Here is an 18,362-nt window from a genome sequence, read left to right on the forward strand (position 1 = left end):
GGCAACCACCATTCTACTCTTTGATTCTATGAGTTTGACTATCTTATATACTGGTACTATTATGTCATATAAGTGGAGCCAACAATCCCACTTCTGGTTATTTATCCAAAAGAATCGAAGTCAGGAACTCAAGGAGGTATTAGCACCTCAATGTTCATAAAAGCACTTTCACTAAATAGTCAAGACATGGAGACAATCTAAATGTCCATCATTTGATGAACGGATAAAGAAAACATGGTATACTAGGTATACATACAATGGAATATTAGTCAGCCTTAAAAAAGAAGGAACTCCTAAAGTATGCAAACACCTGGATAAAATTTGAAGACACGTGTGGTTACTTGTTAACACGGGCAGTTAAAATAAGGGATCTGAGATTTGTCATGTCATATCATCATCAGCGTTTTTATAATTGAAATATAATTATTCTGTATAATGAAACAGGGATTGATTAAGTTTAATTGTAATTAACCCAATATTTAAATTTAGCACAGCTAAGGAAAGAAGGGGATAGGGGAAGGGGGCAGGGAAGAGGGGAGTCGCATACACACTGTACCTAAAGTGGGATAAAATTGAGTATTTATATGTATGCTATTTACCTGTCTTTGGGTTGCTCTGGGTCTTCATTGGTCTGGTCCTGTTTGTGTTAAACTTGTTCTGTGTTATTAGTGAGGTCTAGGAGTAAAAAAATCTCCATTACCCCCATTTCCTTGCAATTACTTTCTACTAGTTCCTTGTCTTTTATTAGACTTGGCACCGAGTTCTCCCTTCCTCTTCCTTTGTTCCACTCATTCTTCTTTTGCTAAGGGCCCAGCCTCATTGTGTCTTTCCCAAGGTACCCCTAATCCTCCCACAGCTCTATTTTTGAACCACACAAGCCAGCATTTTACCAGCCCAGCTTCTTAAAGGAAGCAGATAATTTGCAGCAAAAATTAAACATAGGTTCAATTACTGGTACACATGTCAGTATGAATTAGACACATGTTGTTGAGATATTTTCAAGAGTTCCTCTTTTAAATAGTACCTTCTTGTTTTTCAAAAGATGAAAATGCTTTTGCATCTATTGCCTCTTTGTTCCCATACAGTTAAGTTTGTTTTCATTTTTGGTTTAAGGAGTCGGTTTGGGTATTATTATCCCTTCTTTCCATATGGTGAACTACAGCACAAGGCAGGAAAACAGTCCCCCCGAAGGGCCCTGGTGTATGCTACAGCCATGGCTGGGCCTCCCAGGTTCTGAGGGGCCTGATCCTGTTTTTTCCCCTGGTGTTGCTGAGGGCAGTCAGAAATTGAAGCAATTTCTAAGCTCTGCTCCTAATTATAAGTCAAGGTCATTTGTACCTATTTTGACTACATCAACCCTTTTAAGAGAATTCCAAATATACTTTCCCTAAACTAGTGTTTCTCAAACTTGGGTATATGCAGAAACCCTTTAAAAGAAAAGAATCCTCATCATTTATGAGCATAGGCAAACTACTTTTATTCATTACATTACATAAATATGTACAAGCAGTTAATATTTTATTTTAAATATCTGTAAGTAAACACCTTATGCTTGTCAATCTGTATTTTAAAAATAGCAAAGCAAGTCAAATTCAAACAAAAGTATTTTATCAAGAAATTTCAACTGATCAACATATTAATTATGTTTAGAAGACATAATTAGCTAGTCAACAGGAATGTGTCTGGCCTCAAGGCATGGGTTCTTTTGTGATTGGCATGCCTCGGTTACCCTGTGCTGTGTGACCCACCTCCCTCCTGCCACTGTTATCCCATCCACCAGGCACTGTTATGTCATTGGAGGAGAGTACATTACAGACATGTTGATGTCTGTCTCTGCTTTTTCTCATCAGTGAGCTATAAGCCAAGTACTACAACCCTGGAAATGCAAACATTTTGGAAATGCAAAAATGCATTGAAGCTGAATGGGTGTTCCCTTATAAAATGGTGACTATTCAGAACATCCCATACACTAATTTCATTAAATACCAACACAGATTTTCTTTTTCATTCTCACAAGACCTTTCAGACTCCAGGGGTCAGGGGACTCTAGTCAGAGAAACACAACCCTAAACATACTACTTAATGACTCAGGGAAGCAGCCAGAGTTTTCCAGCCTAGGCTTGGAGTAGGCGGCTACCCATTGGGATGATTTAGGACAACCCAAGGGTGTCATCCCTACCAGACTGCTAAAAGACCCGAATGACCCAGTCTTTTCAAGTAGAAGATTGAAAGCTCACTTTAAATGTAAATATATTGCCTGGGAAGAATAATTAATGAAGTCTATTCTCTGGTTGACATTAACTTGTTATAAATGCAGTTATGCATGAAACAAAGCCCAGCATAATGAGACATAGCATAGGTGAGTTTGATTGCATCATAAATCAGCATATATTATGTGTCTGCTAATCTCAGGGATCTACAGGGTTAAACAGAGTCCCTATTCTTGATATATAAAACCCAGTGGGTACTACAGGGCAAGTGGAGTGGGGAGGAGGAGGCGCTTTCTTGGGATGTGCAGGGAAGAAGCTCTAGGCAACAGCAAAAGCAGGCCACCCAGGCCATCTGGTTTGGAGCCAGCAAGACGCAAAGCTGCCTGAATGGCAGAGGTTTGGAGAAAGAAAACAAATCTTCCCTCCTTTTTAGTTTCCCAGCCAGTGTTGCGACTCTTTACTTTTTTTTTCTTTTCTTTTTTAGTGTAAGAACGTATCTGTAATTATTGTAGATGATTCTTTAATTCGGAAATTTTTTAAATTTTTTTATTTTATTCATTTTAGAACTTGCATCTCCCCCAAGTACTTTTCTTGATCTGTTCTGAACAATTCATTGTGGGATACAGGGAGAGGGAAGGGATTCAGGTCCCTCTTGACCACATCTCTTCCCCACGGATCTGGACTTCTTACACATCTGCCTTGAATAAGAACACAGAGTTGAAAGTTGCCGGGATTGTTTCACTGCTTGAAGCCCTCCTGGCTTGATAGTGTTCATGTTTGTGTTTATCTGCTGGGCATGTAATGAACTTCCTGTTTTCCCCCTCATAGTTCGATAGCTCACCGTGTAAAGCTTACTGTTGAAAATACGTTGAAGAGAGAACCCTTACTGTGTATATAGGTGGGAAGGGGATGGGTAAAAAGGTTTCCCCCAAGGAAAAGTAAACAAACATTTATCAGGAGTCCATGAATGCACAGTCCTCTGCAAGATCTCATTTAAGCCTCACACCTCTTTTTTTTTTTTAATTTTATTTTATTGTTTGAAGTATTACATATAGTAGTACATATATCTCCCTTTTTTTCCCCCATAGAACTTACCCCAGCTTCCCCTACCCCCTGTCACATGCCCTCATCCCACCCCCACCCCCAGTGTCTTGTGTCCATTGGTTGTGCGATGCCCATCAGCAAATGAGTGGATTAGAAAACTATGGTACATCTACACAATGGAATAAGCCTCACACCTCTTAAGAGGCATGAATTATCACCTCCTTACAGAGAGAAGATAAGGCTTAGAGAAATCAAGTGCCTTTCCTGGGTTCACATAGCTGGTGTCAGAGCTCACCCTGTGTTTTCAATCTCAGTCACATGACTTTCCCCTCCCAGTGGTCTTCATCTCTCAGAGACGGGACTGGGCAACTTGAGCAGGCCATGAAAGCAGAGAGCACTTCCGGCTTGGGGAGCTTTAGTCCTTCCCAGTTACGAATAAATAGGCCACTTCACACTCCCTTTCCCTGTCTTCCCTCCACCCTCTCTTCTCTCCTTCCCTGTGCTGTATTCTTCTTCCTCACCCTTTCCCCAGAAAGCAGTGGGAAGCCTAGGCCTAGGCACCATGATTAGGGTCGATGGAGGGTCTTTCACCCTTGTCCAAAGCCCTGTCTGTGTGGACATGTGTGTTTGAGCCCATGGTGGTGCTCACACCACCGGCTGTGCTTGGAGCAATCCAGCTCAGTGTCATCTGAAGTGCAGGGCTGCTTCCCTGGAGGCACATGGAAGGGGCCCCTTTTCCCTGTTCCATCTCCAGGCTACACTCCCTAAGATCACAGGGAGGAGGGCTCTCACTGGAGCACAAAGGGCACTGCCTCAGCTCACAGACCATTTCCCTCCCAGGAGGAACACATTGAATTATGGAAATATCAGCAGAGGGAGGAGATGGGGGTGGGGAAGAGAATTAGCTTAACCTTCAATGCAAAGGACTTCAGAAAACTCATTTGGTTAAATGCTTATCCCTGTTGCTTTTCTCCCCAATGCTGCCTCTTTTTGAGTGTTGCTTTGCTAAAATGATAGAGTGAGATGAGAAATTTCCAGCTTTGATTTCTGTTTGTAGCTTGGTGACAAATGATGGGGGTAAAACTCAAACCATCCATCTACTGAGTTCTGGGAATTGTCAGAGGGTTCTATTTGTACATGCCTCCCTGACCCTCATTTTCTCAGATAAGTAAAAATTAAGCTGCATTTGTAAACAAAGTACTTTTTAGTGTTGATTTTTTAAATAAATGAATGGTATGTTTAGCCAAAATAACACTTTTATTTAATACTAGAGGCTCAGTGCATGAAATTCATGCATGGGGGGCGGGGGGAGAGAGGGGGTTGTGTCCCTCAGCCCAGCCTGCATCCTCTCTGATCTGGGACCCCTTGGGGGATGTCCCTGTGGGATCGGGCCTAAACCAGCAGTAGGACATCCCTCTCACAATCCGAGACCGCTGGCTCTTAACTGCTCACCTGCCTGCCTGCCTGATTGCCCCTAACCACTTTTGCCTGCCAGCCTGATCGCCCCCTAACCACTCCCCTGCTGGCCTGATTGACGCCTAACTGCTCCCCTGCTGGCCTGATTGCCCCCAACTGCCCTCCCCTGCTGGGCCGATCACCCCGAACTGCTCTCCCCTGCTGACCTGATGGCCCCCAACTGCCCTCCCCTGCCCATCTGGTCCCCCCCAACTGCCCTCCCCTGCCGGCCATCTTGTGGCGGCCATCTTGTGATGACATGAGGGCGGCCATCTTGTGGCGACGTTGCACGAGGGTGTGACGCCACCTAGGCTTTTATTATATAGGATAAGTATACTCAAAGGGCTATGCATACAGATTTTTGTATGATGAATATGCACTTTAAAGCCCTTGCAAAGTAGGCATAAATTCAGAGGCCCTTTGTAATTTCATATGCAGCCACGGAAGTCAGAGTGGAGAGATGTTGCTACCAGGAATCCATGTCATGTCACACACTTCTCAAGGACAGTTGTCACTGCTCCAAACTTGGAAGTTTCTCACTTTTAAAAATGCAAGTTGTGTTGCCTGAGCACACAGAAAGAAATAAGAAAATGAGACTCTCGAGCACTTGAAAGATGCAAATTTTAAAGTGCTTGCAGTATGTTTTGCCACACTGAGTACATTTTTTCCTTTCTAGTAAATGAAAAAGTATGAAACACAAACTAAGTCCCCATACTTAGCTTATTAGCAGAGAAAACTTAACCCACAAAGCACACTGCTGTCAGAAAGGTGGTTAATGATAGTTCGTGAACAGATGTGGCACAGGGAATTCTTCTTTCTGATTTATTCACATCTGAGCTTGTCTTATGTTCTTTCTTTCAATGCTGCTCGAAGGCCATCCTCACCTATTCTTTGGATGTAATTTCTCATGTACATAATTTTTTTTCTGGTTAAAGACTCTTTCCTTGAGTGAAAAGTTCTCAAAATTCATAACTGCATAACCATATCTCACACTTACCCATAATCAGTTCATGGAGGATTTAAAAAAAATTTTTTTTTAATTTTAAATATTTTTTAAAATGTAAAGATTTTTTTTTAAATTGACTTTTAGAAAACGAGGAAGAGTGAGGGAGAGAGAGACAGAAACATCAATGTGAGAGAGAAACATGGATTGGTTGCCTCCTACACGCCCCCTACTGGGGATGGAGCCCAAAACATGGGCATGTACCCTGACCAGGAATTGAACTGGCAACCTTTTGGCTCATGGGACAACGCTCAACCAACTGAGCCACACAGGCAGGACGTAAAATTTTTAATTTAAAATTTTTTAATTAAAATATTTTTAAGTATTTTAAAATGAAGTGTTGCTCAGAAATTAAAGGGGGGAGCGGTAAATTGCTTAAAGAACTGTTGGAGGCCACAGCACAGAACTAGCTGAGTTTCCAGAAATGGGCTCCAGATTGAATTTCAGGCCTAGAGGCTGCGCAGTGAGGAAACTGCCCCATAGTGTAGCTTCTGGATCCAGAGCCACACCTTCTATGCCTTGATCCAGGCCAACCAAACAGGTGCCACATACATTGCTACTCTTGAATGTGACCCACTTCTTGATCAGAGTCTGGCTGAATACATCAGATTGGCTAAAGCCATGGTTCATCTAGAGCCCTAACTCCACTAGCAAGATAGGGAAGGGAAAGAGGACTTTGAATGGAAACAGAACATTACAAGGAGATTGCAGTGGGTGCTGAGATAGCCCAGCCTCAGAATCCACTTCAGTTAGTAGCTGTGATAACAGCCTGTGCCATTCACTACTTGGAAGCTCAGTGTGACGGGTGAGGCTTCCAGGATATAGGACCTCCCTGCAAGGGGATCAGTTGAAATGTTAGAATACGTGGCGTCTCCTCTCCAGAGAAGAACAGTTCAATATCCTGCCTGGCGTGGGCAGAGAAAACCATCTGGCTGCTGGCATTTTGGGACAGGGTAGGAAAGGGGCTTGAAGGACATTTTAGTATGAAGACTTTCACTGAGTTCTCTTGTTCTTAATCCCACTTTTACTGCCTACCCTGCCTGGTATCTCTGGGTCCAAAACTTCTTTTGCCTATTTTTTTCTCTAGGGAAATAATCTGCGATCTCCTACTGGGGTAGGAATGTGCTGCCATGTTTAGAGGCGGTGACCCTGGGTCATCCATTGTTCTGTGTACTTCTCTATACAGACCCTGCCTGATCCTGCTGTCTCAGCCCCACAGCTGTATCCCCTCTTGTGGGGTACACCAGGTGCCTCCAAGGACAGGACAGGACAGGACAGGACCCAGCTGGGGTGGCTTCTCCTCCATCTTCTCCCCCTAGAGACATCTGGGGGAGTAGCCCCTCTCTGTATGCTAAGTCAATGGATGGTCCTCTGTCTGCTTTCTCTCTTTCAAAGCTTTTGGGAGATCTCTTGTCCACTGTTTTCTCCCCTCCTCTTTTCTTTGTCTCCTACTGTTATCAGAGTGGGTTTGGGGAAGGGAAAGAGAGATGTGCATGTGATTGACCTGCCAAGCTTAGCCATAATCCTTTAAATTGATTATTTATTACATATATCATTTCCAGTCTTATGTATACAAATACTCATGAATATGTCTTTAAATATAAGAATTAATATAGAGATTATAGATAAAAACTTGAGAATACAATCCTAATGCTCTCACTTTTAAATTATAGAAGTACTTTTTTGTTTGTTTGTTTTTAGTCTGAGGAGAGGAAGAGTCCACATTTCTAGGATACTAAATACAAAAACAAAAAGGAGTGCTGCCCAAGAATGCCATCAGAATGGAGAAGGGAGCCCTCCAATGGGTTCTCATGGCCAAGAAGGCTTCCTGGAGGAGGTGGGAATTGAACTAAACTCTGAGGAGAGAGAGGGAATCAGGAAAAGATCGGGTTTCTAGTTGGGTATTGACACACTGCCATATCTCAGTGTGTGACTATCTTTCTCGTACCTCATGGAGATATGGCAGTGTGTTCTCCGTTGAAGGATCAGTGTGAGTGCAGAGGGGGCAGCCCTGAAGCCACTGGCGTGTAGACCATGGCATTTTCTTGGACCTACTAGAGCAGCCCATCAAAGTTTCTTCAGTGCCCAACAGAGAAATCTAAAGAAGTGTCATTTACTAGCAGCCTGCTGGCTCCCAGATGCTGCTCACTACTCAAAGTGTAATTCTGATTAAAGCAGGGAATTAGAGCCCAAATAAGAAGATGGGTAGTTTATATTATGAGTTTCATACTTGAACATCTCTATAGTTATAACTTCTTAATAGCAATAAACTCCAGATTTTAGTTTTCAACAGCATGTGGAGCTAGTATTCTGGTATTCTCAATATTTTTGTAGCTTCTCTTTTTACTTTGATATTTTGCTTATTTTTTAAGTCAATCATCATCTTTAAGTTCTTAAACCAGGCAAAGCAGAATGTCAGCCCATGAGGGGACTCAGTCTTATGTTCATTCCACACGTGTTTGTTGAATGTCAACTGTGCCACCAACACTAGGAAGGAAACAGTTTCTTTCCTCCAAGAGTTGGTGATTTGATGGAAGTCAGGACCTAGAGAGAAGCAAGGGAGCAAGATTCATAAATGATGAACAACAACAAAGGTAATCCTATATAATAAAAGAGTAATATGCAGATTGATCATCACTGCAACACACAATATAGCTGGCCCCATGTGGTCAAAGATCCAGCCCCCATGTGGACACAAGATGGCCACCACAAGATGGCCAGCAGGAGAGGGCAGTTGGGAGGCACCCGGCCTGCAAGGGAGGGCAGTTGAGAGGGACCAAGCCTGCAAGGGAGGGCAGTTGGAGGTGATCAACCCTGCAGGAGAGGGCAGTTAGGGGTGACCAGGCCGGCAGAGGAGGGAAGTTGGGGGCAAACAGGCTGGCAGGGGAGTGGTTAGGGGGTGATCAGGCTGGCAGGCAGAAGCGGTTAGGGGCAATCAGGAACGCAGGCAGGCAAGCAGTTGGGAGCCAGCAGTCCTGGATTGTGAGAGGGATGTCCGACTGCCCGTTTAGGGGAGTCGGACATCCCTCAAGGGGTCCCATATTGGAGAGGGTACAGGCTGGGCTGAGGGACAACCCCCCTCTGTGCACGAATTTCGTGCACCAGGGCCTCTAGTAATGTAATAATTTCTCTCTCCTTTGGGAGTTTACCTTGCAGTTGGAAAGGCAGAGCATCCACACACTTAGGGGAACCATCTGCACACTTAGAAAATAAAAGGCAAGTACAAAATAACAAACCAAGTATACAGTGCTGTCGGGATCAGACGGATGGCATCATAGATATAGTAGCAGAGGCCTGAGTGAGTGCCTGGCCACGGCAGGGCCTTGATGGCTCCAAAGGACTGCATACTGGGGCAAGTTTTTGGTGGACTCATCAAAGTGCCCAATCAGGTAGGCAGGGCATGGCAGGAGTGCTTTGAATTGGAAGGATTTTCTAAATCGCATCCACGGTTCTAAGAGACCTGTTTTCTCAGACATCACAAGGAGCCAGATTGTATATACTAGTAAGCATGTCATACAGGGTAGTGGTTGGTTTTTTGTTTGTTTGTTTTGTGTGTGTGTGTGTGTGTGTGTGTGTGTGTGTGTGTGTGTGTGTGTTGGCATAGAATTTTATTTGATTCTATGGCCAGTCCATAATTCCTGTCTCCCTTCACCTTGATTCCTCTGCCTTTTATCACTCAGTTCACTCACTTCCACCTCAGACCACATTCTCACACGTTGGATGCATCCTATTTTGGCCTCTCCTATATCTTCTCTTTCTTCTAACTTCTGCCAAGTTACTGCAAGGAAAGAATCCTCTCTCGTGGGACAAAGAACCCCCATCTTTCTGGATGCCTCCTATAGAAGTACTGCTGGCAACCGTCTTCCTTCGAGGAAAGGAGAAGTACTATGTTTAAAAGTGAAGAGAAGAATGTTGACTCAGTGACATCAGCTTCTGAAGCTTTTGAAAATATGCAGAATTTCATATCTGAATCTTCATTAAGAAATAATTTCTCACAATATGGAGAACCCTCAAAAATGTAGAAATAGAACTACCATAGGATCCAGCGATTCCACTTCTGGGGGTACAGCCCTACCCCCCTTATATGTGGCTTTACTTTTTGCAGTTTCAGTTACCTGAGGTCAGCTGTGATCCAAAAATATTAAAGGAAAAATTACAGAAATAACCAATTCCTAGGTTTAAAATTGCATGCTGTTCTGAGCAGTGTGATGTAATCTCGCGCCATCTACCTCCATCCCTCCTGGACGTGAACCATCCCTTGTCCAGCGTCTCCACGCTGTGCATGCTCCTGCCCTTTAGTCCCAAGTAGCCACCTTAAGCGATGAGATTGACTGTCACAGTTATCCTGTGCTTGTGTTCAAGTCACGCTTATGGTAATGCCTGATGTGGTGTCACCAGGCCCACATCATTCACCTCACCATGTCATGTTAGCATTTTTATTATCTTGCATCATCACAAGAAGAAGGATGAGTATAGTACGACAAGGTATTTTGAGAACGAGAGAGAGACTGCATTCACATACTTCTATTACAGTGTATGTATTGTTTTATTTTATTTTTAATCTTTTTCTGTGCTGAAATTTATAAACTAAACTTTATCATAGCTGTGTTATAGAAAAAAACATAGTATGTATAGGGTTCGGTGTCATCCATGGTTTTAGGCGTCCACTGGAGGTCTTTTGCCCCATAGATAAGGGGGAGCTACTATATATCCAAAAGTGGCAAAAACACTACCTTGAAAACATACCTGCATCCCCATGTGTACAGCAGTGTTATTTACAGTAGCCAACACATGGAAGCAACCTAAGTATTCACTGATGGGTGAATAGTTAAAGAAGTTGGGATATTGATATATATATGCAATTGGGCTATTATTATTCAGCCATAAAAACTATTTGCAATAACATGGATGGACCTTGAGTGTATTATGTTAAGTGAAACAAGTCAGACAGAGAAAGATAAACACTGTGTGAGCTCACTACATGTGGAATCTTAAAACAAAAACAAAACTAAGCTCAATAGAGAAAGAGATCAGACTTGTGGTTACCAGAGGCAGGGCATAGGAGGAGGGGAAATTGGGGAAGCTGGTCAAAAGGTACACATTTCCAGTTATAAGATAAATAAGTTCTGGTGATGTTATGTACAGCATGGTGACTATCATTAACTGTTGTATGACATATGGTAAAGTTGTTAAGAGAGTAACTCCTGAGTTATCATCACAAGGAGATTATTTTTTTCTTCTTTTCTTTTTATTGTATCTATGTCAGAAGATGGATATTAGCTGAACCTATTGTGGTAACCATTTCACAATATATGTAAATCAAACCATTATGCTATATGCCTTGAACTTGTACAAGGATGTATAGCAATTATTTCTTTTTTCTAAAATATATTTTATTGATTTTTTTACAGAGAGGAAGAGAGATGGATAGAGAGTTAGAAACATCGATGAGAGAGAGACATCGATCAGCTGCCTCCTGCACAACCCCCACTGGGGATGTGCCCGCAACCAAGGTACATGCCCTTGACCGGAATCGAACCTGGGACCTTTCAGTCCAAAGGCCGACGCTCTATCCACTGAGCCAAACCGGTTTCGGCAATTATTTCTTAATAAAACAGAAAAAATAATTTTAAAAAATCTTTCTCTGGAATTTTACAAGAGCTTCCTCCAAAATGTGTGTTCAACATAAAATGTTTAAAATATTTTCTTATTAGAGGCCTGGTGCACGTATTTGGGGGCAGGGCCGGCCAGGGAGAGGGGCCCTGGGTCATTGTCGGGACAGCCCTGCCCCCTGGTCAAACTCCTGGTCAAGGAGACAATTTGCATATTACCTTTTTATTATATAGGATTTATTTACAAAGATTGTGAAAACTCTACTTTTAAATTATTTCTTTGCTAATGCATCCTACTTGAACAATAGAATTGACTGAACATTCTGAGCACCAAATGAACAACCTTTATACAACCTTCATTTATAAGATGAAGATGTCTCGTAAAGTGTAATTCAAAATAAATAGAATAAATAATACCTCTTGTATGAATTGAAAGGTGAGAGATGGAGGAGTGACAAACTTGGGAAAACTTTAGCACTGAAGGTAGAACTTGAGGTAGATGTTAAATAATAGATGGATGTGGTAGAAGTTAAAAGGGTATTTCAAGTTGGGAATAGACTCTTGGCAAAGGTGCATTTGGCTGAAATGGAGGCTTCTTATAAAAGACTAAAGGAGATACTGACAAATCAGGGTGGGACCAAATTATAGGTGTTTTCCAATGTCATATTAAGGAGTTTTGTGGATTTTCTTTCATAAATAGTGGAGAGGTATGAAAGTTTTGAAAGACTATAATGAATTTGATAGAGTAGTTCTAGATATTGCCCTCTGTGATGACATGAGAGGAATTTGAAGGCAAGTAGACCATTTATAATCATATGTGTATGAGATGCCGGGGACCTCAGTTAATGTGGGAATGTCAAACAAGGGAGCTGAAACAAATGCTTCAGATGCAGTGCTGTAGTCTTTTTTTTTTTTTTTTTTTTTTTTTTTTTTTTTTTAATATTTTTATTGAGGTATTATATGTGTACATATCTTACCATTACCCCCCCCACCCCACACCCACACATGCCCTCCCCCCCAGAGTTTTGCGTCCATTGTTTATGCTTATATGCATGCATACAAGTCCTTCGTTTGATTTCATAACTCCCCCACCTTTCCCAAACTTTCCCTCTGTACTTTGAAAGTCTGTTTGATGCTTTACTGTCTCTGTATCTATCTTTTTGTTCACCACTTTATAATGTTCTTTACTATCCCTAAATGAGTGAGATCATGTGGTATTGTTCTTTCATTGACTGGCTTATTTCACTTAGCATAATGTTCTCCAATTCCATCCAGGTTGCTGCAAATGATGAGAATTCCTTCTTTTTTATGGCAGCATAGTATTCCATTGTGTAGATGTACCACAGTTTTCCGATCCAGTCATCTGCTGATGGGCACCTAGGCTGTTTCCAAATCTTAGCTATTGTAAATTGTGCTGCTATGAACATAGTGGTGCATATATCCTTTCTGATTGGTGTTTCTAGTTTCTTCGGATATATCAGACCTAAACAGAATATTTTCAAAAGAAGACAGAAGGAAGGCCAAGAGACACATGAAAACATGTTCAAAGTCACTTATTATCCGAGAGATGCAAATCAAAACAACAATGAGGTACCATCTCACACCTGTCAGAATGGCTATCATCAACAAATCAACAAACAACAAGTGTTGGCGAGGATGCGGAGAAAAAGGAACCCTCGTGCACTGCTGGTGGGAATGCAGACTGGTGCAGCCACTGTGGAGAACAGTATGGAGTTTCCTCAAAAAACTGAAAATGGAACTCCCATTTGACCCAGTGCTGTAGTCTTGATGCGGTCAAGGAGGTAAAGGACGACCTTCCGGACGAAGCTGGGGCTGTGAGGGCCGAGCCCCTTGCACGAATTTTGTGCATTGGGCCTCTAGTAATCAATATAAAAGTATTAATGAGATGGTTGACATTGTTTTTCTCATACCGAGTCTTTGAAGCCAGGTGTGTATTTAACATCGAGAGCATATTCCAGTGTAGCTTCAGTTCAAGTGCTCGGTAGTCACCTGTGGCTGGAGGCTACCACATTGGACAGTGTGCTATTAGACAGTTTAATAAAACGAACTAATTTATGTAGCAGATGTCTCAAATAAGCTGGTGCTAAGACTCACTGTATTGGAAATTATAATTTCTGCCTATCCTTTATCACTTCTATTCCTTTTGTTTATTTTAGCTTTTATCCATTTAAAATGTTCTTTTAGCCAAATATCATTTTTCCCCAAAGCACCAAGAACTTTAGACATATTCATGACATACCATTTCATTTCTCATTTAATTCTCCCTTTGACTAACAACTTTAATAAAACAAATCAGTCTGAGTCTCTTTGTTCTTCTTTTGTCAATCTTAAAACTCTTGATTATGAAAGAATTGGACAATACATCTTCAAAACCCTTGGATAAATGACATTTCACTTGGAAATGAAACTACAGTACGTTTTTCATGTTCCCCTGTCTGTCTGTGTATTTCTCCAGTGTTGAATATTGACATCAACTTGCTGGATTTTTGGTTGTTGCTATATGCTAAAGAATGAAGTTCAAAGGGAGCTTCCTTCTATAGAAAACACGCCAAGGACATTGTGTTCCATCTTCACAATGAAATGCAGATTTCCATTAAAAGGCAAATCCATCATTTCAAAAGGTTGACTAGGATGGTGCATTAAAAAAATCCAGCTGCTTAAATTTAGGGCATTGAAAAATGGCTAAAAAAATTTTCCTTGGGTCTCAAGCATTTTCATTTAATTATGGATTTAATAGATTTTCATTTTGTCTGTAATCTTGGCTCGATCTTGTGTTTCAAACACATCACTCGACTATGGTATTTCACTTACTTAAATGATGTATGTTGCTGTTAAGAATATCCTTGAATTTGTTAATGTAGTATTAATTTTTGCACAAGAAATATTGGAATCTTCTCACAGTGCTTTGCTTTTTCATGCTTGTTCCTAGGCTTCCTTCTCTCTCATTTAGTTTCTTTGTTATTTTTGTGGGTTTTTTAAATCTTCTTTGCGGACGTTGTCTGCCAGGACAGCCATTGTGTTCTCCAACCAACTGCCTTCAGCTTCTTCAGTCACCTAGTTCTCTCTGCCACACCACTTGAATGTGCTCTGCCAACTGTTTTCTGAGCAATTTAGGAGTAAGAAATGGCAGAGAGAGTGTTACTCCCGATGACTCTCTGTGGGTGTGCAGACATGATCCCCTCCTGCTGGCCTGGGAGCACAGATGAGTTCTGCTCTCCACTGCTGAGCCAGCCACAAATCCTCAAGGACGTGCTGTAGGGGCCGAAGGAACAGCAAAAAAAAAAAAAAAAAAAAAAAAAAGGCTTATGTCAGACATGTCTCTACAGTGTATGTATTCTCCACAGGAAATACATTAATAGTTGTTTATTAAAAGTCATGGCTAAGTCTCCATGCTCCCCTCTTCCAGAGGCTAGTCCTGCTTTTTCTCAGGACCAGCACCAGAGCTAGGTCAGGGCTCAAATGCCCCAGGAATACATCCATCCTGACTAGGTTTCCTAGATTGAGTGTTTGGCTCTCCTATTATCCTTGGCTGTTAAGCATTTGTACATATGATAACATTGCCCCTGGGCCAGTCCCTGAAAGTAATTGTTTCTAATAATTCCTTGCCACCCAGTATGTTTTACTAAGATCCATTTGGTGTCATTTGCAGACCTCCTCTCTCCAATGTCCATTTTCTTCCTAAAGAATTGTTAATTTTGAAAAAGAATCTGTTCTAGTTAATATCAGCCCACTTCTGATGTTTTGCTGTGTTTTTCTCTCTCTCTCAAAGAGCTCAACAATTGAATGGCATCATTTTCTTTTTCTGGACCCCCATTTGTTCTAGACTTAAATGAAGGAAGTATGGCTGTGCTTCAGCATAGTTTATGGGGGCATTTCATTCTGGGGTCCTTGTGCTTCCAAGCCCCTGCCAGCACTGGCTATCAAAACTGCTTAGACTGCAAATAAAATATGAAATGAAATCCATCTGGCATTTCTCATTGAATTAGGACCAGAACATTTCTGTTAAATATTAACAGATGGCTAAATTCTTAATATCAAGCTAACATTTGAAAACATCTAAGGGGACCCACATGAGGAAGAAAGGATAGAGGCCCATGTGTTTTCTCCATCGCTGAGCCCTTCCTTCCTCTAGCCTTTCCTCCCCTCTTTCCTCCAACCATGTGTTGAGAATCATTGGAGACGCCTATCTCAGATAACTTCTCTTCTTTGGTACCTGGTATCAAAATAGTGTGTGATGGTATCAAAATATTGTAATCAAATGTTGGCCAGCTCAGGTGAAATGTCACCATTGACATGCTTCAAGATCTTTTATTAAAGTGCTCTCTCCCCCCGCCCCCCTTTTCTCTCTCTCTCTCTTAATAGGAAAAAGAAAAGAAGTATATGCTTCCCTTGGACAACCTGAAAGTTAGAGATGTGGAAAAAAGCTTTATGTCCAGCAAGCACATCTTTGCAATCTTTAACACAGAACAAAGGTAAGAAAATGGAGCAGCTCTGTCTTCAGATTCCCCCCCCCCCCTTGAATTTCTACATGACCCAGAGATCACATTTGCAATAGTTCCTTTGGCCCCACCTTGAAATTTGTTAACTCATCCATTTTGCCTTCATTTATTTTGTAGTTTTCAGCTTCCGCCATAGGTTATGGTTTCTAAAGATGAAAAATTAGAGTAAGAAGGATCTTCAGATATTAATTAGTTTATTCCCTGCTTTGCCAGGAGCCACCCCCATCACGCTGCTTCCATTCTTAAACTACATTTTATTACTTTAAAGTCTTCCTTGCCCTGAATTTATTGTTTACTTACAGATTACTCAGCCATAATTTAATGATATTTGTCTGGCATAATTGGATATCACTTAAGACCTTTTCCTATATATTATGACTAGATTCTTGCATTGGTGAATAGAATTATCCAGTTAACATGAAGACAAATATATCGTACTTTACAGTTTTTCCAAACACATTTCATTGTCGGTTGTTGTTTTTTTGGTGACAATTGCCCATGACGTTAAAAGATAGAGTAGTATGGTTACCATTTTATAAATTAGAAAATGTAGCTCAGAGAGGGTAACTGACTTTCTTAAGGTCACAAAATTAGAGCATTGGAAAGCTTAAACCTGAATCTTTCTTGTCTAAGTGTATTTCTTTCTTTCTTTCTTTCTTGCCACTCACCTACAATAGCAAAACTTAATTTGGAGCTGATTATCCCAGAGTGCCGTGGTTGTTCACTGAAAGAAATTAAGTGGTAAAGTTAAATAAACAAATGGAGAGGTAACAGAGGACAAGGACAGAAAGGTGTAAAAGGGCGGTTACAACTAGGCAAGGAGAACATGGGAGATCTTTTCCAAATGGAAATGCTATAGGAAAAAGCTAATTAATTTCTATGACTCAGTTATTAAGAGACGGAATCATCAGCTGTGGGGTCTAATTTTAACTCATCTTTCCAGGCCTTTTATCTTTACTTAGCAATGAATGAAGTTCCTTGATTAGGTTCAGTGACTGGCCCAGGGTCAATCACACAGTGAATCAAAATAGCAAAATGAGCCTTTTTCCTACATTCCCAGTCAGTTGCTCAGAGTGACTCATACAAAAATACTTATAAAAACCACAAGAGCAAGGCATTTTAAGAATCAAGGGGACAGCAAATTAGATATAACTCCCCTATCAAATACTGAGATGGAATTGTTTTTTAAAAAGACTTAGAAAAAAACAACACAAAACATTAGTAAAAGAAAGAATAAAAAGAGAAAAAAAAAAACACACATTAGAAATAGAAAGAATAAAAAGGTTTCCTGGAGAGAGCAGTAGCATGTCTTCGTACTGGGACCACACTCAGTGACTTGAACACCTTCCTCAGAGCAGTGGGGAAGTGGGTGGTCCTAAAAGAATCATCAGGGGGTGCTCAGCCTTCTGGCCTGGATGCAGAATGGGAAGTGTGACTACCACACAGGAGTAAACTACAATCGGGTCCTTGGTCAACCTGGAAAGTTTAGGTTCTAAAAGGGCTTGGTCCTTGGCCATTGTTGCTCAGTGGGGTCACAGGTTTGATTCAGGTTTAAGCTTTCCAATGCTCAGTGGGGTCACAGGTTTGAGTCAAGGGCATGTACCTGGATTGCAGGTTTGATCCTCAGCCCGTCAGGGCAATTGCGGAAGGCGACCAATTGGTGTGTCTCTCTCACGTCGATGTTCCCCCCCCCCTCCTTTTTCCATCCCTCCCTTTCTCCCCATCTATTCTCTCTAAAAATCAATGGAAAAAATATCCTCAGGTGAGGATTAACAACAACAAATACTGATAATATAGCTGTCTCAAAATAAAAGGGCTTGATACAAAGTAAAAAAAAAAAAAATCAGCATCTTTTTAGATGAAATACAACTGTGGATTTTAAAGAGAACAAAAGACACCAAAATAAGGAAACCCTATAAACTTGTAAAAATACAGGTATTCTAGAATACTAGTTCTCAGCAGGCATTGAACTCTTCAGCTACTTCTCCGAAACCTCAGAGTGCAAGGATGTCCCATCTACAGGCACTTTTACCAATGTCTCTTTCTCTGAAATTGTGATTAGTTTTCAATTAATTTTGTACTGGTGAGGACCTCTAGTAAGTACAGTGTCGAATATAATGGGGAATCCTTGTCTTATTTATATTTTAAGGAGAATTATTTTATAACTACTGTATATTAGGCAGCTGTTAGGTGCTAGGTACTGCTCTGTGTTCTTAAAATACATCTGTGAATAAAAGGGACAAAAAAGGTGATCCATTTTAGATTACATTCTACACAGGGAAGTTGACAAGGAGTCAGACCAACACCATAAAGAATCTCACTTGCCTGGCCAGTGTGGCTTAGTGGTTGATTGTCAACCTATGAACCAAGAGGTCACAGGTTTGATTCCTGGTCAAGGCATGTGCCCTGGTTGCAGGCTCCATCCCCAGTAGGGGACGTGCAGGAGGCAGCCAGTCAATGATTCTCTCTCATCATTGATGTTTCTGTCCCACTTTCTTCCTCACTGAAATCGATAAAA

General features: G+C 41.3%; 1 protein-coding gene across 2 annotated transcripts in view; it reads left to right on the forward strand.

Moving 5' to 3' along the window:
- DNM3 (dynamin 3) overlaps positions 1–18,362 on the forward strand; it is a 354,491-nt gene that overhangs the window by 250,410 nt on the left and 85,719 nt on the right. For both annotated transcript variants that reach the window (XM_054712328.1, XM_008145852.2), the window contains one exon: positions 15,708–15,817. In XM_054712328.1, the coding sequence (XP_054568303.1) occupies positions 15,708–15,817 (110 nt within the window). The remainder of the gene's footprint in view (positions 1–15,707; positions 15,818–18,362) is intronic.

This window comes from Eptesicus fuscus, chromosome 22, assembly GCF_027574615.1.
Source record: "Eptesicus fuscus isolate TK198812 chromosome 22, DD_ASM_mEF_20220401, whole genome shotgun sequence".
NCBI lineage: Eukaryota > Metazoa > Chordata > Mammalia > Chiroptera > Vespertilionidae > Eptesicus > Eptesicus fuscus.